At 42.9% G+C, this 23,071-nt stretch overlaps 1 protein-coding gene across 4 annotated transcripts in view; it reads left to right on the top strand.

The window, feature by feature from the left end:
* The window catches only part of grik2 (glutamate receptor, ionotropic, kainate 2), a 165,409-nt gene that overhangs the window by 106,077 nt on the left and 36,261 nt on the right, over positions 1–23,071 (top strand). For all 4 annotated transcript variants that reach the window (XM_035643546.2, XM_035643553.2, XM_035643563.2 and 1 more), the window contains 4 exons: positions 2,770–2,883; positions 11,746–11,952; positions 14,845–15,068; positions 21,290–21,408. In XM_035643546.2, the coding sequence (XP_035499439.1) occupies positions 2,770–2,883; positions 11,746–11,952; positions 14,845–15,068; positions 21,290–21,408 (664 nt within the window). The remainder of the gene's footprint in view (positions 1–2,769; positions 2,884–11,745; positions 11,953–14,844; positions 15,069–21,289; positions 21,409–23,071) is intronic.

The following is a 23,071-nucleotide window of genomic DNA, read 5'->3' on the forward strand; positions in this document are numbered from 1 at the left end:
CGGCGTGACTGAAATGAGCCGGTCAGCAGGACCGGGAGATGAGCGACGCAACTACAAAGCCCTCGATGAGAGCAATGTACTGTAATCAAAATAAATTGGATCCATCCATCCATCCAAGGCAGGACACGAGGATCAAACTGGCTATCTGAAGTCTCCGAGTTACGCACCGAGCACGCCTGAAGTTCAAACCAGAGTCACACGGGACGAGTTAAAGGGGCAGGAAGCGATTCTAAAGCAATACACGTTTGGTAAAAATCTGCGAATACTTCCTCGCGGTCCATTAGCTGTTGGTTCTGTGGCGCGCCGGGGGAAAAATCAGGGGTTTTTGGCCTAGTGGTAAGTGCATCGGCCTCATTACCCAAGGTCGCGGGTTTGCAGCCAGAGCAGTAAATTCACAACAACAACAACAACAACAACAACAACGACAGAAACAAGGTTTCTCCTAAATCGCTTACTGCCCCTTTAAGCAAGGAGAGAGGTCTGACATGTGACCTCACCTCGGCGGTACGTGCATTTAGAAATTAAAAAAGAATTTGGCTGAATCTGCATTTTGAAAAACAGAAATAGAATTTTAAATAAAATTCAGAGTACATTTAAATGAAATGGTAAACTATTGAAAGAGGACGGTGAAAACTTCGAGGACGTTTTTCCGGGCGGGGGAATTTCTCCCGGTGCTGCTGCTGGTCAGTCTGACCGTGACACACTACGGTACAGATCTTGTATGGGTGACGTATACAACGGGGGTGTGCATTGATGGTACAATCATTCTTCCTGTAGCTACGTACTATCTGTAGAGGACAGGCTTTGCCAGAGCAGCACTGTTGTTGCAATATCGTTTTTCAAAGTTACTTCTCTTTCACCGTGACATTCCTCTCATGGTGTTAGTACATAAGACTGTAGTGGTTGGATGGGTCACATCACACAGGAGGCTGCTCGCGACGTGCTCGGACTCGAAGATTCGGCCTCGCTTTTGTTTTTGTGTGAGTTGGACAGATGGAAGAGTACAGCCGGTTCAGATCCGTCCACTGTAGTGAGCGGCGCACACTCCGGCTCTTTGTCTGTGTGACCAATCAGTCCGATTTCAAAGCTCGCCAGGAACTCAAGCTGTTTTTTTTTTTAACTCTGAACTCGCTCGAGTGCAGAATAAGGGCAGACGTAGAGGACGCGTCTGTGATATTCCAGGATAGAAGAAAGACGACAGTTATTGACAGTTGTAGGCCATTTAGACTTTTAAAAATCCGGCAGGGGAAAAAAAATCCAGGGGCTGCAGTGGTGCAGGTCTGGGTGGTTTTTCAGTTAGAGATAATATACGATCCAGGAAATGGAAGTGGAAGGCTCGGTGCTTTGCCAGGCGACGATGTTTGTTTTGTAAATTGTAGTAACTGCACTACTGTAATTTCACAGAAGCCCTTTGCATCGGTGACGCCGCTGTTTCATAGTAATTGATAATTTGATGCAAAAACTACATTTTTCGTTGGCAGAGGGTTTTTTTTCCAAGAACTGTTTGTTTTTGCAAGAGATGAATGTTTCCATGGTTTGGTGTTTTGAGTTTTGCAAAAATAGATAGAATAAAAAATTTAAACCCCTTACCTTTAATATCAGTCAGACTGCTTCCTGGTTCTCAGCTCAGTGTGTGTCTGTGTTCTCTTTCAGGTAGGTGTATCTAGGGTTTATTCATTTTTCTCTCCGGTCTTCAGCAGTTAACTTTGAGATTCATGAGCTTATCAGTGAGAAGAGAACCTGCGATCCACTGGTGATAGAAATAACATTCTCACATGCAACTGCCTACACTTCACCACTTCAGCATCCTCACCCTGCCCCTCAGCAGCTCCTGAACTCTGTCCTGGGTGTGCTGTGTGCGCCCGCACCTCCATGAATAATTTACTCTATTAATAAAAAAAACCCTTCAGGAGCCCTCCAGCCTCATGAAGCCTGAATTACAAAGTTGATTTGCAATTATAAAGCCTTTCGCGGGCCCTCACGCAGGGCATCGGAGGGGACCCAGAGGAGCGTGTTGTTGGGTTGGAGTGTTTGTGGACCCTTCCAGTGATGCTAGGGGTCGGTTTCTCTGGTGTAGAGAGAAGAGCTGAAAGAAGACAGGTTAAGCCTCGAGGAAATATCGGATAGCTTCGCCATCCTCTTCCACCACCTTTCTTCCCCCTCCTCCAGAAGGCCATGGGGCCGATCCAGATCCCAGATCATCTGTAACATTGCTCTCTGTGGTACTTCAGAAGGAAATGCCCTCTGACCGTGTTGGGGGTTCACATGACTGTCGACTGTGTCCTCGGGGTGCTCCACATAATTCCTGTTATGTATGCAGAATACACGTATAACTAAACAACGTATAACTTAACACCATACTGACAATGGTTTGGGTCTCCCTTTACTCTCAGAACAGCCTCGGTTCTTTGTGGCATGTTGATATGATGTGTCACATTTCTGTAGATTTCATTGAACTCACTGTCATGTTCATGAAACCAGTTTTGAGAGGAGTTTTGCTTTGTGACACGGGAGCAGCCTTTACAAGATGGTTGATTGGATAACTGAGCAGGTGAACAGGTGGTCCTGAGAGTTGAGGTCTCTGATACAGATTGCTTAATTAATTATCCCACAGTTCAAAAACAGTCTTGGTTTGTAGGTGTGAATGTGAGTATATGAAAGGTTGTTTGTCTTTATGGAAGACCTGTGATTGGCTGCGACCTGTCCGGTGGGGGGGTTGGTTGATGCTTAGTCAGCTGTATAGTTAACGGGTGTCATTTGGTTTTACAGATTGGTACCTGGGATCCTCCAAGTGGCCTGAACATGACCGACAACCAGAAGGGGAAGACGACTAACGTCTCCGATTCGTTATCCAATCGATCCCTGATCGTCTCCACCATACTGGTAAAGTATTTTTTTTTCCTGCTGGAGCCACTGCGACTCTGTCAACAGTCTCTTCACGTTTTTCATTTCCTGTTTAGCAGCTTTTACATTTTGGTTTTATTGTATTAAATAATGGCAATGAACACCGATGGCGTTGTGTTGGCTCAACGTCGCTGGTGTCACTCATCAGCCCCAGACAGATGCAGAAGGTTTATTCATTTACTTTGCAGTATTATCGATATCCAGTGGGAGGCTGGTATTTGATCAGGTTTTTGGTATAAAATGGTTTAACACCGACCCAGTTGGTAAATCTAAACCCGCTCTGTGCACTTCACCGTTGTTATTTAACAGGATTTCTGAGTAATGCAGTCTGTCGAAGAACAACAGTTACCTTCCCCTCCAGTTTTTTGGCTGACAATGTGTATGTATATCAACTATTACAGCTTTCAGTGTCTGTTTAATGCCAAATCAAATTGTAATGGCGCTCTATGTGGGGACCAATTATAGGAGGCTGGAACAGCTCTCAGCCATTACACACTCCCTCCAAAGATGTCATTCTTTTGAAGCTTTCTTCCTCTTGAAAGATTCTTCTGTGCTTTGCCTGAAATGCCCTTTTTCTTTAAAGAGCACTTTCTGGTGGATGCTGCTCTCTGAGCTCCCCCAGGGCACCGTGAACGACTACATATTGGTGGGAGCAGGCTCACACGGAGAACATTTACTGATTGATTGTCCAATACGATTTTTATGGATTATGGCGAGTTGCCTTCCATCAATTAATTATCAGACATATTGTCTCTCTTGCCAGCGGTGCCAAAAACCAAGTGATTCAGATATAACTTTTATATTTTAGATCCGTACCTTTGCATGAGCACTTCGCTCATTGAGACACGTTTCATTCTTTGATTACACAATACACGTGTACAGTTATGTTTTTGTATGACAAAGACGATGTTCTCCCCAGAATGAAACGTGTGGCAGTGAAAAGTCTTTAAAACAACATTCAGACTCAAGGTCTACTGACTAGTTTTTCTTTTTACAAATCTGTCAATCACGTCAGATTCAGTTGTCATGAAAATTGATCCATTAAAATAACTTCAGTTATAGTTTTAACCCCTCGCACCTTAAGGACTTCTTGTCCAACCTGCTATCACTTTACAGACTGTATCTTTACCATGTTCTTTCATTTCTTTATTTCAATTTCACTAAAACGCTGTGTCACTGAACAACCCCCGGTCACTTGTTTAATACCTCCTGTGCTCATGTGTGTGAACATGTGCATGTCTTTAATGCTACAAACCGTGGACACACAGCCCGTCCTCCATGGGAACGGACTGACGGCGGCAGGGGAACTTGCAGAAACAGGAGAAATGAAAGCCATTTATGATCCTGCTAGTTGGGAGGCAAGCTTCAAAATAACAATATCAAGTAAATGAAGGGTTGTCATTATTTATCTCCGGCCTCCTTTCCTTCCACACATGCTGCGAGGTGATTGGATTGCAGTTATTAGCGGAGAGTCTCCGCGGCTGTAATTGCCATATCAGGGCTGAGTCATGGGGAGACGTGTGACGCTCGTGAGCAGCGAGGAAACGGAGAGAGCGCTGACAATAATTGGGTTTGTTACACTTGATTGATGCACACTTTCATCCGGCTTCTCATCATTTTCTCAGGGATTATGTACCATAAAACATGATGTAATTACTGTTGAGATCTTGGCCTATCAACAGTTTATCTACTTTAGAAATCACTCCCGTAATGTTGTAGTGGAAAATGAAGTACCTTTAGGCTAATGGAGCTGTGGATAATACACTGTGTAATGTCTTGGAGAGAGCGGGAGGGGGCCTGCAGTTAGTTAGTGTTACACAATATTAAACTGTACATTTAATAGGAAATTCACCCTGTAAGAAAATAAGACCTAAAAAAAAAGAAAAAAAGATAAGACGTCCTAAAAACAACACCCAGTGCCCCGAGGCAGTTGAGGCAGTTAAGGCATTTTCAGCGAAGCATGCGCCTCATCATAGACTTTACATTTACTAATTAAAAATGTGGTGTTTTATCAGAACAGTACAAATAGAAAATCTAAAATGTGTAATTTCACAAAGAAACAATGCAAAATATATTAAATGAATGTCTGGGACTAATATTTTTGTTAAACATCTTAAGTGCCTTTGGCACGCTGCTGTTTATGATTTCATATTTGATAGTGGTGGAGAAGAAACATGTCACCCAGTGGAGCAACAGTTTTTTGCAGCTCTATGCAACAAAGGCAGAGATATTCCAGATGTTGGATACAAATAATACTTTCATTGGTGGTTTTCTTCTGCACATGTGATTTATTGTCTTTATATAGAGATTTTACACAGGTGACGTGATTTTTAGCTCTGTTGCCATTTCAATGCACTGTTGGAAAAAAAATACAAAACATGTAAAGAAGAGAAACATGAATTTTTAATGGCGCCGTGTGCAACCGTCAGCGCTGTCATATTGACAAAGATTCATCATCCAAAAATGCTCAGAATAAATTCTGCTGAGTTAAAGATGAAGTTTCCTGTAGAGCAGGATGTGTTGTCTTGACAGTAGTTCTTCTGTGTACTACACGTTGGAAACTTTGTATTGACTCACAATTCACACACAATCTGTCAGATTACCAATCAATATTTCTCGACTAACGCAAAACTGCCATCAGGAGTTAGCATCTGAAATCAGACACTAGGAATCCAAGAAAAAGAGAGGGACGGTTCAACGTGGTGATGAAAATGTTTGGCTGAAAAACAGAATGACCTCTGATCTCAGATCAGATCATTTCCCATTTGTCTGTCCACATTCAAGGCGACTGCCACCAACCAACCGCCAGAGCCGATAGACCTTCACACACGTGTTACGTTCAGGGAAGACAGATGTGGGAAACAGGATGAATAAATAGGATCAGTTATACGTGAATTACTATCGATCACGCTGACAAATAAGTATGTAAAGGATCATTAAGCTAAATGCTGGAGATATCAAACATATGTTGTTAGTGTAACACATCCTGGAGATTATCTGCTGTATAATGCATCTCATTTTTCTAATATGCCTCCGGGACCCGATGTTGCCATCAACGGATCATCTGCGGGACATTAAACAGATTGTAGTGCAAACTATTTGAAAAGAAATGTGACAGAGGAGAGACTCAGTAGTTCTTTTCCACATGCCATGAAAAAAATTGAAAAGTGTTGAATTTGTCATGATGTGTCTTTATACTATATATTTTTTCAGTGTGGAATATAACTTTTTGAGGTCACTTGGATGGATCCTTCAGTTTAGAATACCAATTTATTAAACAATTTAAATTTACCAAGGAGAGGCCATATTTATATAACGACAAATTTGATAAAAATATTGTTATCCACAAATGAAAAAAAAATGATCTCAACATCTGAAATTTAATATGGGGAACGGGATTTAAAATAATCTCTTCAAAATACAAAAAGTGTAAAATGAACATAGCATAACCTATATTAATGCTGCAGCTGTATCCTGTACGATTCTAGTAAGTAAATTCTTTCATAAAGGGACTCTTACAAAATATTTTTTATTAGTTATTTTAATGCCTTATTACAATCTATAAAATTGTAGAAAGCCATTATAGACACCAGGCAAAAAAAGAAAAACTAAACTAAGAAATTATAAAAGCAATCGTATGACAACTTCTTCTCCTTCCTCGTATTTTCTGGATGGTTCAACTGCATTTCACGCTGTGAAGTGTCCCCACTGCGCCGGGGTTAGACTGCAGGATGCAGTTCAAAACAGAGAAATGACTACTTCTGTGAGTGGACGTCGAGTGAGATGAACTTCACTCTCAGAATTAAAATCGTATCATCACATATCACTTTAACGAGTTCCAAAAGGGCAATGAAGTCACTGCAAGCCCAATTAGAGAACCCGGTTTAATTGATGGCTTCATTTAACAGTGCTGAGTCACTTCAAACATTTTTAGAAGAGCAGACGACGCTGCAGATTTATGTCCTGCCAATAGATCGAGGCGGACACTTTGACCACGGATGTGATTAATAATAACCATTAATAATCTCTGTTTCCTGGTGTCAGCATAATGAGATATATAATGCACGCTCACTCTCAGTACAGTCGTTATTGTTATACGTATAACCTCGGTTTTTCCGTCAAACTGCTGTGAAAAAGAAAAAAAAACACTAGCATTATCAAACTGCGAGCTCTCATTAGTTCTTTTCAAAGCACTTCTCATTTCTCAACTTGGCTTCCTGACAATGGATGATTTCACAGAAGGAATGATTGAAACTGCATCCGACTGTAGGTAGGAGTGAATATTTTGGTAAGCACTTGAAAAAGTGGGATTATGTGATGTGTGTTAACGTAGGTTACAGTTGAAAATAAATCAAATTAAAATGGAATTATTTTCAAATCATTTGATTTGAATAACTACTTACTGCCGTGATATGTGTACCAGTCATAGTACGAACCTCCTCACGGGGCATCATCGACACATGCAGCGTGATGTTATCGGGCGCTGCTCATGTGTCAGACGATCTGCTTCACTGGACCTGTGTTTATGTGGTTAATTGGGATTAAAGCATGTGAACGGCAGCAGGAGAACCACGCTGGCTGGATCAAACCATGCCATTAAAACATTCCTTTGAACAGCGTCTCGTTTGAAGCTGCACGTCATTACCAACAGAATTTATGTAGATCAAAACCAGAGCGAACAAATTGTGCAAATTATTTCACAATTTCAGTGACTGGAGCAGATCTGCACAGCTCAGTGAAGGTGAGAGGTCAATGTGGCCCCTTCATGACCCCTGATGTAGAATAATCCTTCATGTGCCACCGATGCCGTCAAGTCCTTTACTACTGGGAATCTGCCAAAACTCAGTGTCAATGTGAATATGCGTCGCTTGGAATAACAGCTGTGGTCTACCTAACCTGACACACTATTTTGTGCGATTATTGATCCAGATGTTGAAGGTCATGGATCAAGAATGTAAAGTGTGTCGGCTTAAATTATTGACATGAAAGAAAGTTCAGTTGGGAGGATGGAAGAACGATGACGTCTCACTCCGCTGGATCTGAAGAAACACTTACGCGGTTACATGGTGTTACAAAGTTTGGTTTCCCTCCTCAATAATTATATTTGTAATGGAGAAGTTACATATACAGCAACAGGAAAGAATCATTGTCATAGATATATTGATTGATAGATAGATAGACTTTGCTGTCTTGACAGGAAGTTCTGCCATTGTTTGTGTGTAGACGTTCAGGTGTGGTCCGACTATAGTTGTCTATAGTTCAGCTTGTAAATTTGACTTATTTTACTTATTCTTAAAACTATGAATATTTAAAAGAAATCAATGTAAAGCCGTAAAGAAACAGCCACAAACTAGATGTGATAGGTTTTTGTAGCTGTAATCTGTGACACAAATGATTGTCCTCACAGAAAACTAATAGATTCACAACTCTGACTAATAGATTGACAATTTGTATTTTAGCTCTTAATTAGCAAGAAAAAGTTGAAAAGACAATAAGTAAGACAGTTAGTGATGAATAATCCCAAAGTCTGTATATCTGAAAGTGAAAAGATAAAACCCCTTTTGAGATGACGACACCCTTCTTCCCTCTGCTACACTGTAATAACGCTGGTGTCCGCGAGCTGAGCCTCTGCCCACAGCAACAAACGTCCGTGGAACACTAAACGAGAGGCGTCCTCATCCCCACTGAGGCAGAGCTTCAGTTACCATGGCAATGGGAAGAAAAGGGAAAACCCTGCTGTCACCTTGGATTGACAGACGTTACTTGGAAGCTGTGTACACATTCATACCATGTGGACAACACGGTGCTGCCACGTCGTCGACGGTCGATGACTTGCAGTTGGATCTTAAAGATTTGAATGTAGTCGGGTGAAGGTTTGTGTGTTTAATTTCCATCACACGAGTTTGTGGCGTCACTGTTCATGTACCTGGCTACTCGTGTTCACCTTAGACTAGATGCCTGTAGAAACAAACACAGACATGGCAGACGGACGACAAGAGTCTTTCTATTCTTGCTGTTGGAATTTCTCTTGCCGGTCACTTCTAAAGTTCTGCGATATCTTAAGCTGACCTGCGTGCACAGCATGTTCAGTTCCTGCTCACAGATTTTCCATGACGTTGAAGTCGGGGGACTGTGAGGTTCCTTTCTGAAAAGATTCAGCTTGGGTTTCTAAAAAGAGTTCCTGATGGATTTTCAGGTCTGTTTTGGTTCTTTGTCGTGTTGGAAGAAGAAGAAGAAGAAGAAGAAGAAGAAGAAGAAGCAGCCATGCCGCCTCTTTTCAGTCAGTTTCTTCACTGACTCGCGTGATGTTTACAGCCAGAATTTGCTGATATTCAGTGAAATCCATTCATTTCTTCTATCTCTCATTGGTTCCTGCAGCAGTGGCAGCCACACATACTCCGACATGCACCAAACAACTTTTCCACGCCTGTGCTCATCCGTCAGACAGATGTTCTCTTCTTCACATGCTGCTCCTCTTTTTCTACAAATATAACTTTAGCCATTGTGGCCAAATATCTCAATCGTAAATCTGTTTCCACAACGTTTCTGTCTCGCCCTTACTTGGGAGCGAAGGGGGAAAGGGATGTAAGAACTGAGTCAGAGGGGAAGGAAATGGAACAGGTGATCTTTCATACTTTACTGTGTCTGAGGCATCTAGTTATAAATCTCATTGTGGGAATGTCACATTCATTCAGCGTTACATGCAATAGTAAATAATAACCCAAAGTAGTATGTTACGTTACTCACTTTGAGTAATCGAGCGTAGTCCCTTGCAAGTTAGATTCAAGGGCTTGTCTTTTGTAATCTGCATTGAAATATGTTTTGAAGTAACCCTCCCAACACCGGGTGAGATTTTCATCTTATGACTGGTCAATTATTTTAATATCTTGTTTGCTGCAGAGTACTTACTAATTTTTTTACTTCAAACTTTTACATACAACTGTTAAAGTTTGTTTCGCTCTCTGTACGATGTGTTGACATGGAAGGTGCTGCGGTATTGATCTGTACTGTATGTGGACATCAGCTTTCTCCTGCAGCTGCTGCAGCCGAGGTTTACTGTAACGTAGCAGCAAACGAGATACAGGAGATATAACATGTACTGAGCCCTGTCAGCAATGATCAGATCGATGGCTGCAGTGTCGTTGAATTAAGGCTTTAGCTGCCAATTCTGACTGATTCTGATCTTTCAGTAATCAACTGTAAATTAAACTAATATATGTGGTATTACACACTTTGAACAGTTATCTACAGTTTAAAGAAAATGTTTTGCATGTGATAATGATTAAGGTGTGACAAGTTTATTAATAAATTAAAATATTTCACATTCAAAATGTAAGGTATCACCTGAGACAACAGTGACTTCACATTTCACAGCATTATGCAGCTAATAAATTGACAATCTTGTTCATACAGTATGGGCTTGTTTGTTAGGGACACACATTTTACTTGCAATGAATATTAATAGCTTTATAGTCATACAGTATACAGGATGTGGCTTTTTATAATTTTTAACAAGTGAAAACAAGAATTCCATGTGTTTTTTGTAGTGTTACTTCATCTGATTTAGATTTTTTTTATATAGTCTTTTAAAAAAAAATCTTATTTCTGTTTTGCACTTTTGATTTGATGATCACTGTCAAATAAGAAAAGTCATCAGATAACATTGAAAGGCAGCCAAGAAGATGGCTAACTGAAAGTAACTTTGCTAACTTTACTCAAACCAACAATAATTTCACTTTGCAGCCAACACTTACTTTTATAGAATTAACAACACAATAAATCATCACTGATGTAAACTCTGCGGCAGCTGCAGACTACAAGCCTCCACAGTGTGTCTGAACGTCATGCTGATAAGAAGTCCTCCACCGTCTGTTCCAGGTTCTCCAGGTTCTCGGCTCATTCATTCTCGATGGAGTTGGTAACCGCAGCGATTATCAAAGACACTGAAGAGAGAAGTTCTGAATTAAAACCACTTGTATTAAGAGGCTGTCACACTGTCAGAACCTTAACATTTCAGTCCTCACGCCGCTATGCAACAAGTTCATCACCCTCCTCTCTGTTGGAGATGTGGAGGGGGATCTGCCTGCCACCGCTAGTGAAACCAAGTGTTGGTTGGTTTAAGTGTGTGTTTTCCTCCCATGCAAATATTCCATGCTTCCGTACTATTAAAACTCCATCCAGTGGAATGTGACAGAGCTTTTAGCAATATGTTTTTGATGGGACATTTATATGATAAACAACAGCTGCTTTATTTGTCTGTGAGAGACAGAGGAGGTGTAGAGATGAGCGACGTGCGTCAGGCGTTTCAGGCTAACAAGGACAGATGGTGCATGAAGCAAAAGGTAAAGAGGGGAGGAAGCAGTTTACATGGAGGGAAGAGAGAAGGAAACGGTATGAAAGAAGACATTAGTAATCTCCCCAGCTGGAGGATGTGCCGGCTCTTGCGCGCTCTCTCTCTCTTTTTGTGTCCGTCTATCAGCATCTCTTATCTTATTGACAAAGCATGCGGTGTCCTGAAAGCTGGGCCTGGGCGCGAGGCCAGACCGCTGAGCCTAAGAGGAGCACGGAGTCATTGATACGGGGGATTATCTCTTATTATGGTCATGCTTCACTTTGCACCCACCCTACCTTGCATCACAGGGACTGAGGCTGCTGGCAAGCACACAAACACAGCGGCTTTACACATGCTTTGCTGAGCAAACCGGTGTGTGTTTGGGCTCGCACGGCTCAAAAGCCTATCTCGCACATCAGACACCCGCTCAGATGTAGGGCCTTATCGGAAAGGTAAAAGATGCCGACTGCTGCGGAGACTCATCCCTTCCCCGCTATTTCACCCGACAGGAAGAGCCGTATGTGATGTTCAAGAAGTCTGACAAGCCGCTGTACGGGAACGACCGCTTCGAGGGCTACTGCATAGACCTGCTGAGAGAGCTGTCCAACATCCTCGGCTTCACCTACGAGGTCCGATTGGTGGAGGACGGGAGATACGGCGCGCAGGACGAGAACACCGGCCAGTGGAACGGGATGATCAAGGAGCTAATGGACCACGTGAGTCTCTAGATGTGATGAATGTGATTCACAGCAAACACTCAGCTTTACGCTCTTTCACCACGATAACAGTTCATTGAAATCTTATTTTCAAAGTTTGGGAACTTCGGGTGTAGCAGCAGCACGTTTCACACAGCACACATTCAAAATATATACTTTATATACACAAATAAATTTTAAATATAAGATTGCAAAAATTATAGAGAATAAGAATAATAAAATTAAAAGAATTTACATGAAGTATCAACAGTGGAAATAGTGCAAAGTAACGTCGACACACCAGGTTACATGCTGGAAATTTGGGGAAAAGTTCCTACACTGAAGACCCAGAACAAAAGACCAGAAAGGTCCGATGACCAAATAGTATCTGAAGCACTTTATTTGGAGTTTAAAATGAATATATAACTAAAATAGAAGTATAACCAACCCAGCATTACACAGCAAAGCTGTATCTGTGCCCCAGTTCTCCATTAAATAAAACATTTCAGTGGTTTTGTGTGGTTATCTTCATGTGGAAAAGTGGGAAAAATTAAGAATCCTCCAAAAGTTCGGTATGCAGACTGAAAACCACTTGATCTCTTTGGCGTGCTGTCGATGCATTTTGCCACAATACAAAATGGGAATGGAAGATGTGCTTACGGCAACAATATATTCAAACAAATTGCAAATGGTGGTGAGAAGGGGGGGGGGGGGGCTCCCCTAAGACCTCGGAAAAAACAAAACAGAACAAAAACAAGAGAAACCGTGCAGTTTTTTTTTCATGCGTGAAGTTGAATGAAAAGCAAAGAGGCGGGTTTGTTACTGTCAGACGGATCACATTTGGCATCATTATATCAGAAATATCATAAATGATGACGAAACCAACTAAAATGAAAATGTAACCTTTATACTACTGCACTCTTAATAACAAAACGACAGCATGTAAAACCAACTGTTAACTGATAGCAACAAGTTATTTTGTGTCTGATAATTATTGGTGACAAACTCTAATAATTTTCTGAGCAATATCCGGTCTAAATCCCATCCAACCGTTTCTGCAACAAAAGATTAAAAACAAACAATAAACATCTTTCTTCTGTGTTCTACATTAGATGTGATGTTATGTGAGGACAGTTTGTAGTTGTCCTGAAGCAATTACTAGTTACAAAATCCGCTTCATGACTGGTTTTAAATGGTATAAAAGGCCATTTCATGATCGGAAATGGCCAAAGAAATCAGATGGAATGAGGAGAGGCAAAAAAATACTGAGACGCGATACAAGGAAAAGAAAGAGGAAGAGGAAGAGGAAGAGAAAGAGGAAGAGGGTGAAAACAACTAGCATCATTTGAGAGGACAGTGATGCGAGGCAAGCATAGATTCTGTTGTGAGTTGTTTCCTCTACAGAGCTTATTAAAACACACACACACACACACACACACACACACACACACACGATCTGCTCACAGTGTAGATCATTGCACCCGACAAAGTCCCAGTTAGGATAAACTCCATGGGCAGAAAAGCAGCGGCTCCTCTACGCCCAATAGTCAATATCTGACCCCATTAGACGCGAGGGGTCAAGACCTGTCTTCTGCTTCTGCTCCTGATCAGTGCGGTGATTGGCTGTCGTGACAGTCTTTTCATGGGTGAGGGGCCCAGTCCCCAGCGAGATGATGTTCAGCACTGGGGCTCTTTTGTCCCACTTCTGGCTCAGACAGGCTCGACTTAGACGGATGGTTATTGCAGAAGACATGGCGAGCGTGGACTCGGGGAGAAGTTCAGCTGAGGAGGAGATGCTGAACGGCGCTGAACGAGTTGGAAACATTCTGTCAGAAAGAGTTTAACAAAATGATCTTTGGGCTTGTCTAATGCTCCGAGCAGAGGAAACCCATCCTGATGTATCCGCGCCGTGTAGGATCGTGTCTGAGTAGAGCAGATAGATTCAGCGGTGCCTGATATCAGCAGCACTTTTCATGTATCACATCTGCGAAGCACTGAGCTCAGTCAACTCTTCCTCCGATATTTAAGACAAGAAGGAAGTGTCTTTGAGAAATGAACCACTTGACCTCGCTGCAGATTTTTATTTCATTTTTAAAAGGGAACACAAAATCGGTGATTTCCAAATTACTATCTGTGTTTGTGGAAAGGGGGAATTCATGAACGAAGTTGTTCAAGGCACAGGGTTTTTCTTTCCGAGCCGCTGACCGGCAGACCCCAGCCGAACCTTGAGATGAATGGATCTCATTTTTATGTAAATGTGAAGGAAAATCAATAAAAAATAATAGCACCACTTACACTGTTGTCTGAAACAAAACCATTTATTCCAGTACCAAACAATACATAAAAATGATGCAGTACGTCTTCATCTTTTTTATGGCGTTTAATCCAAAAGTGTTATGGTTTGTAAAATATAGTGGAAATGCAACGAGAGAGCTCAGAACCGAACACCTCAAGGATCTTAAAACTGCATGTCGTTGGACGGTACGTATCGGACATTAACGAAACTACTCTACATTTGGACTTTTGAGTTTTGTTTTTGAAAGCTATTACCTGGTATTACCAGGTAACTCTTTGTGCTGGTCCTCCAAAGGACTGGCGGCCTGACCCACATGTCTCCACACCTCCTGGTACATTGGAGCAAGTACACCACTGTGACTTAGAGGGTCAAGCCACCCTGACAAAAGGACAGAGTAGGTAAAGAAAATAAATTCATGCTTTGATTTAGGCTTCAGGGAGGAAAAGGGTTTAGTGGTGGTTCAGCAGCTGGGGGGGGTGCGCGCTAAGTGCCTTCGGACAGACTGTGTTTTGTGTGTTAAGATCCTGTTTTCTTAATTTGATTGCCTCTAAATGCTTCCTGTTCATCGTGACTAACGGCCCCATCCCTTTTCCCTTTCCCATGTTTGACGTTGACAGAGAGCTGACCTGGCAGTGGCTCCCCTCGCCATCACGTACGCTCGCGAGAAGGTTATCGACTTCTCCAAGCCCTTCATGACGCTCGGTATAAGTATACTGTACCGCAAGCCCAACGGGACCAACCCTGGGGTCTTCTCCTTCCTCAACCCGCTCTCGCCCGATATCTGGATGTATATTCTGCTGGCTTACTTGGGTGTCAGTTGTGTGCTGTTTGTCATAGCCAGGTAACATGTCACTCCCAGCGAACACAGCTCCACACACACTCACACACATTGAGACATCATGCTCGACCTCACATGACTAACAACAGGCTGATATGTGTGTGTACGGGATCTGCGTCCTGAGCACAAAGCACTAATAATCAATGGTGATGTATCAACGCTCAGACACAACGTCATTGCCCTTTAATATGTTTAATGTTAACCATAAAAGGATCACGGGGATGTTTCCACCACCAGGCATTGATAAAGAATCAATCTACACATGTCTCCGGTGACCCTGTCTCCGACTCAGCGTGGCTGCCAGGCCACTCCTGGCCTTCTTCTCCTCAGATTGCTATCGGACAGACATACACAGGAACACAGAGCTTAGACGAAGGAGTTGTACACTAGGACCCGTCAGCCGTTTCAGGCTGGACTGCATGTGTCTGAGAGAGCGGCAGAGAGGCTGTGCACTCGTTTGGATATATATGTGTGTGTGAACGTATGTGTCGAGCTCAATGTGAACGGCTGCTGCCCCCTCTCCCACCTCTCCCCCCTCGCTGTCCACAGTGTCTCAGAGTTCATATCTTTTCTCCTCTCTTTTTTTCCCCTCCGCCCGCTTCACCGTGTTTCAAACACAGCTGCGACTCAGAGATACGGTCTATCGCTTATTTTGGTTCCCAGTCTCCAATTAATAGTAAAAACACTGTCAGCTAGGCACCGGACCAGATTAGACGCGTTGCTTAGAAAAGTGGAATCTGCTTCGAGCCTGTTTGAAACCTTTGCTTAGGATGACAATATTAACTGTAGTCTTTTTGTCATGGCTAACTGTCTCTGGTGTCCATGGAGATGTGTCTGTCCAGACGATCGTCGTGTACCAAATGTCAACATGAGTCGTTCTCCCCCTAAAACCTTATTTTGACTCTTGAAGGGCCGCACCAGAGTCCTCTAAGTGTTTCTCCGACCTGCAGGTTCAGGTCTCTCGCTGCGGATTATCAGGTGCCGACCCGGTTCAAGAGAAACTGAGACCTTGCGGAGGGAGTGCGCTGCGGAGCTTTAATACACTGCAGCCAACATGCTTGTTGTGAACGTTCATGAAGGTTTTCCAGGGAGCTGGAACTTATTTGGAGTTGAGCCGATGTTATTTTACTCAGTAATCAGATTGAGAACCTTTTGTTTTATATGAAGGCTTTTCTGATTGGTGGATGCAGCGTTACAGAAGTACGGGGCAGAGCATTGAGCCTTGTAGGGGTTTGTAATAGGAACCAACGGTCAACATGCATTACTCTGCTTCTAGCTTCTGCTTCTTTGCTGTGTTGGTGTCACTGAGACGAAATGTGACCTTAAAAAAGCCTCAAATAAGAAATCTTTTATGGACAGGTTGGTATATAATGGGATGAAAGTAGCTCGGTACGATATCATTGCTTCCGTGTCCACCTACTCTACAGTTAGGTGGTTGATGCAGCCGACATCCAGAAACACTTTGGCCGGTGAAATGATCCAACACGTTGGCTTGTTTGTCCTGGTTGTCTTTTCCTTTCAACGTCTTCGCTCGGACAAATCCCTTCAGGTAACGAAACCAGGCCAGAGACTCGCACACTTGATCTAGTGGCTCTTTCTTGTGGCGGCTGTTTTGAAGCATGGGGAAAGAAAAGAAAAAAGGAGAGAGAGAAAAGGTTTGTGTTGACTCTAAAACTTTTGGGACACTTCGGCTCGCTCGCGGCCGCCGACCCCGACAGTTTTACCGTCAACGCGCGTGTTTTTCTGGTGTTACTGGCGATATGATCACACAAGAGAATAAAAAGCGGCAACTGTCATCTAAGTTGGCTCAGAATATGCACCTAACTGTATTTAGTGTCACTATACGTAAGTGTTTGGGTAAGTGTGTAAATTCCCCCCTCACTCTATTCCTTCTCTCCTCCTGTACAACACAGATGCATGCTGGGCTACAGTCGCATGTTTCTGCTGTCGAGTGTAGACGCACATGGCGCTCTCACAAAGTGTCGTGAAATGAGAAGAGTCCAAATGACAGATAATGTACGGCGAACAGAAAACGAGGGGATTGCGTTTCTCCACTGTGAGAGAGTTACGTAACAATTATGTATTTGTTTCCACAAGTCCTCCAACGCGTACGATGAACGACGTCGTGTGTGTTTCATTCGCTCTAATACGAACAAATCGACCGATTCCTAAATTTAACTCCTCTACTGTGAAGATAAGGGTTAGGGTGCCATGGTAGAGAATCAGCACAATTACATTACGGAATATAAGCAGATCTATTTCAATAGTGTACCAGGTTTGCAGCTGACGTCCAGAGGTCGTTATGAACACGGTCTGCGGTCTATAAAACGACCACATAGGTCGTAATAAGCTGCTTGAACAAACGACCGTGGTCCTTTTTTTATGATGGATAGTCTCAAATATTCATATATATATATATATATATATATATATAAAATGTACAGTCAGGCATAAGGTTATTCTAATAATGGCTTGTGCAGTCAGTAGTGTACATGTCAAATATGAAATATCGTCTTACTCTGGCTGTGGATTGTAGCCATGCAGATAGTTTCATTTGCTCAGTATTTATTCCAGTACAATGGGAGAGAAATGGAGTTTAGTTCATCACTCACAAAAAAAAGTTCCATAAAGAGCGACCCCCCCTCAGTGTGGATAATCCACACACCTTAATAAAAAAGATAACTCAGCCCCTGTAACAACTCAAAAGAAATTACATTTCTCATTTCCAACAAAAGCATATCTGAGGCTCTTATGGCAAGAATAGTTACTTCCCAACATATTTAACATCCCAGTTAAATACTTGTCTTCATCTGTTTCCTGGTACTGGTTTAGGCACAAGAACCAGCCAACAGATGTGGGGTTAGAGTTAGGATTAGGGTTTGATGTGGCTGAACATATTCATGACCCGTACACACAACATAAGACACTGCAGGTTGTTTCCGAGCATCTGCATGAAAACTATACAGTTCTACACATCCAGGTTTCTTTCAGATTCACGAAAAGCCCGAGGTGTCGTGCGTCCTCGGCGTAACCCTGCCACGGTGGAGGAGAGTCATTTCTCTTCCTTTCTGTTCACATGTGTTGTTTGTACAACGAGGAGTCACTCTCATTTCACAGAGGTTTGTGAGAGCAAACTGTTTAGTGCTTCATTTGACAGACAACACCAACAACACCACAAGGTCTTTGTGTGTGTGTGTGTGTGTGTGTGTGTGTGTGTGTGTGTGTGTGTGTGTGTGTGTGTGTGTGTGTGTGTGTGTGTGTGTGTGTGTGTGTGTGTGTGTGTGTGTGTGTGTGTGTGTGTGTGTGTGTGTGTGTGTGTGTGTGTGTGTGCACATTATATCTATGTATGCTTGTGTCTGTGCTGCAGCGTGTGACTGACGAGTGAGAGACTGACGTACGCGATGCTACAGAGTCAGAGCAGCTTCTTCTTCCTGCCATGTGTTGGCCTCCTCTTCCACAGTTGTAACCACACGATCACTCTGCTGCGCCGGCGCCTGCTGCATCCAGTTACTGACGTTAACGTCGCCTTTATGTTCCCCCTGATGACAACACAGAGCAGCGCCGCCGCTTCTGGCAGCTGATGAAACGGCTGAAATGCACACTGAGCGGCGCATCACGCCTCTGCTGAAGCCTGCGCATTAGCAGATTCCCCACAACGTTCACACGGAGCGAATTCTATTTTGACAAGTGAGCATCAGAGGCAGAGCTTAGTGACAGTCATTGATCGGAGCGTTGGGGCAGAATGTATCTTCTCTCCCGTAATAATTAGCACTGACAAAAAATTCTCGTCTGTCTTGCACAAAATTAAGAATATTTATTTCTAAAAAACTATTTTACTTAGTCTTTCTTTCCTCATATGAAAGTCAGATCTGTCTGTTGTCAGTTTTGAATGAAAAACCCTTTGGTTAGTATGTGCTCATATTAAAAGGCACAAACAAATAATTCTAATCAAATTGGGGCTTGAAAAGAAATGATTTATTGAGCAAATAAGTACATTTAAAAAAATAAGTGAGGTTTATCACACTGTCAGGTAAGAAGCAGCTTTCAGTCTGTATCTGTGGTTTTCTGTTCCAGCTAAATTGGCTACAAACCTTATTTTTCCTATTAAATTTCCAAGTAATCAATCAAGTAATCAAACTGCCTGATTACTTCAGAGGCAGTGAAGGGTCACAAAGACAGCCAGACCCAAGATGGTCATTGTTCAATTATCTCTGTTTAGACTGTAGCAGCAGCATTTGGAAGGAAACGATTTAAAGTCAATAATATGATAAAACACACCACAACATGCTTTGGAAAATGGTCATCAGAAGTTAACTGACTGCACAATTATAAAAGAAATGTATCAAAAAGTTCATGTGGACGCACAAGTCAGTCGCGCTGTGCAGAGCAACGCTCCGACGCGTTGATTCATCCGCCCTGACATTGGCCTCATCGTGTGCATCCTCGATGGAGCTTTCTGCACGACGACCGTGCCCTTGGAGAAAGATTTAAAAAGAAACCACTCACATTGTTTCTGCACTGCTGGTGAAATCCTCACTTCTTCTTTTCGCCCATGCTTATCTCTGCGCTGACCTTGCTCAAAGTTTCTGCCTCTGGAGCACAGATGACCTGAGATAATGTAAGGGCAGTGTAATTGGATCAAAATGACAGCAAACAGAGCGAGCACAGTGCTGCAGTGAGAGAGCGCTGTCTGCGGTAAACGCCTCTGGTGTAACGTCCCCGAGCCGAGCAGCAGCAGCAGCAGCAGCAGCAGCGGTCCACGCAGCCTCTCTCCCATGATCCAGCACGACTCGGACGACGTCTTTGCTCATCCATGTTCGTGGTGAGCTGTAATTGGCTTTTCGCGACATGATCGGGGCGGGGGGACGTATTCAGAGAGCTCTGTGCGAGGGATTGGGTCACAGTCTCACACGCCACGGCGAGGCGGCTGTTCGGTTGAACTCAATTTGCCGCCGCAAATTGACAAGCAAGCAAATCTGGGGCAAATTGAGTGAGCAGATGGATGATTCAAGGCCAAGGGTTCTTCTTCAGGCCGAAGTCGTGGGACCTTCCCAGGTCCTCGAGCGACACCGCACAACATCCTCCCGATGATCACAGGGGTGACAAAGGAACGCCACTAACCACATTACAATGGCAAAGCCCATTAGTCAATGACAACGTGCAGTTATATGATGCTGTCATTTTGTCGATACCGCCATACATCTTCATATGGAGTCGTGTGTTACAGTACGCAACGCAGTCGCACTGTACACTACCCAGAGGACAATGGATCAATTTCTTAAAAGTGCAGCGGTGTAGCGGCTCCATCTGTATTGTCCTCCACGCAGATGTTACGTCAACTGAAGGTGATCATTCTTGACTTCCAGGCACAGATAATTAAAAAAAGGCCCATGCTGAGACAAGTCTACATCATGCATTGCAATTTGATTAGTGGAACCGTGGTGTCTGTTAAACAGCTCGAGTCAAGACAGAGCCCCCCCCCCACACTCCACTCCACTCCGGCACAAACCAAATCAGGTCAGGATGCCTAATTGTAGACCAATCAACCTTTACTAATGCAATGTCACTTTTATTTAACGTGAATAAATGAAAACTCTCTCCGCTCGACGAGTGCGTGGAGAGCGAGCGGGGGAGTGCTGAGGCCTCGCGTGGGCACGGTGGGAATGAGCCTTTTGATCTGCTGCATATTAATGCTTCTCCGAGATTATAGGGATTATTAGTTTCTTTTCTCGGCCCGACAATGGAAGTTATTTCCAGACGCCATCTATTAAATTACTGAGGGGAGCTGTCTTTGATACGAGCACGCCCACACGAGGAGCCGCCGTTGGATTACGAGTGGTGTTTTATTTGAGCCCACTCCCCACATGTTGTATGTTATCCAAATTGGAACAACACACTAGAGATATTGAGATGAGTAGTCATTCCTATTCTCTAGGATGTTCAGTAAAAAAACAATCATAATCATCATCTTATAATTCATGTCATGAACTCTTAATTGACTAACGCGTTCCACAGAAGAGCATTCTGTGTGTACACAAAGGGAAAGTGATCTTCTTACAGTGTCTCACCTCTGGACATGACTAACTAAACTGTGTTTTCTCTCCCCGTCTCCCCAGGTAGGACGACCACCCTCGGACGCTTTTTTATTGTGCACTTCTGTGTCTTTGTGCAACTGCAGTAAAAACTATAAATATTTTTTTTATGTTCTCTGTTAACTGTCACAGGTTTAGTCCCTACGAGTGGTATAACCCCCACCCGTGCAACCCCGACTCGGATGTAGTGGAAAACAATTTCACCCTGCTAAATAGTTTCTGGTTCGGAGTTGGAGCTCTCATGCAGCAAGGTAGACGCCTCTGCCTGCCCCCTTTTTCTAGCACAAGTCCCACTTTTTTGCTGGGGGTCAACTTTGCCCTTTGACCAGGCCCGTGACCCTGCATGGGGGCCTCTGTGCATGTAGCTAGACGCTTCACTGGTAGTGTCCAGCAGGTTGGACTGAATGGGATCCGAGTGATGTGGCCAGTGAATGGGGATGGTGCATGTTTCCCTTATCCCTGCCCCATAAACCCCCCCCCCACATTTCCCCCCACCTATTCACAGCCATTTGAACAGGTAAGTGTTCCCACCCAGAATACCTGCGTTGAATCAGATTGGGTGGGATTGAATGAGAATGTGACCTCAGCAGCTTTCCCTGCCTGTTTGGTTTTGTTTCCTTATGCCAAACTAATGCAATATCTTCTCAACTAGTTGGCATCTTTAGATGAGGAAAAAAAACAAGAAACTGAACGTTTAACAAAAAGGAAAAATCTTGGAATGGCTTGTATCGTGTAAATTGCCTGTCACAATGGGAGATGTGTTGCATATGTTGTTGTTTTTTTTAATTAGCATTTCCTCCAGAAAAGCAATTGACAGTAAAACATATTCATAACAAGTAGTGGTGATGTTAGGGCTTGGAAAGCATGTGGTATATACACGTCTGCCTGTCTGCACCCACAGAACTAACTGCTATAACCAAACCGAACAAAAAAAGCGAAGAATGGTGTCTATTTGCACCCATGTGGGAATAAAAGGAAACCCATATGAAATCCCTGAGTTTTTTTTTCACCTCCACCAGGCGTGTTTCGTTTATAAATGACGTACAGGACGTCACTTTCAGCAGAAAGGCTGTAGGAAGAATAAGAATGAGTCTAGTCCAAATATGAATGAGTTTGTACTGGTCAAACACAGGACTTCCACCTAGGAGAGTGGGATTTAACTTTAAATATTAAACCAAACATCTGTATTGATAGTTTTTACCTATATTTTCCTCAGTTTCTTTATATTTTTTTTCCAAATAGACTGTGTAGTGTGTAGGGCTCAAAACATCTCAGTTAGTTTATGGAAAAGATCATGATTTGGTTTAAAATAGACCCTTTCACAACATTAACCACGTGTTAGAAATCATACATTTCCTCGAGGAGCGGCTAAACCCTGAGTGTAAATATTTTCACACTTTTCGGATCATTTTGCAAAAAGCATTTTGGCTTTTGCCTCTCATGGTGTCCAGGCTGATGCATACAAATATTAGAAAATCATTATTAACTATTTATGTCGTCTGCATGACTAGATACCACTAGAGGTAAATGAGAGAAGGATTTCTTAGCTGATAACTTATCTCTTGTTGGCTGGCTGCATGTTATCATCTACTTTTAATGCATGCTTACTAATGTACCAAGATTATAACTAACTTTTTTTCACATATTTTTCATTTATTTGTCTCATGAGATGCAGATATTATATAAAAATATTATAACCTCACCCCATCAAAAAAAATCGGCCAAACGATTGAATAACAATTGGGCATAAAACCTCCTCAGAACTCACGAGGATCTAGTTCTGAATCATGGGGACGTCTTGAGCTGCCGGACACGTCTGGTGTAATGTAGGATTCTTTGAATGGCAGCAGGACAGATCTGGAGGGTTGACCAGTTGAGAAGATGTGGCTGAGGGGTTAGACTGGATGAACACAC

This window comes from Scophthalmus maximus, chromosome 1 (assembly GCF_022379125.1).
Source record: "Scophthalmus maximus strain ysfricsl-2021 chromosome 1, ASM2237912v1, whole genome shotgun sequence".
In the NCBI taxonomy this organism is placed as follows: Eukaryota; Metazoa; Chordata; class Actinopteri; order Pleuronectiformes; family Scophthalmidae; genus Scophthalmus; species Scophthalmus maximus.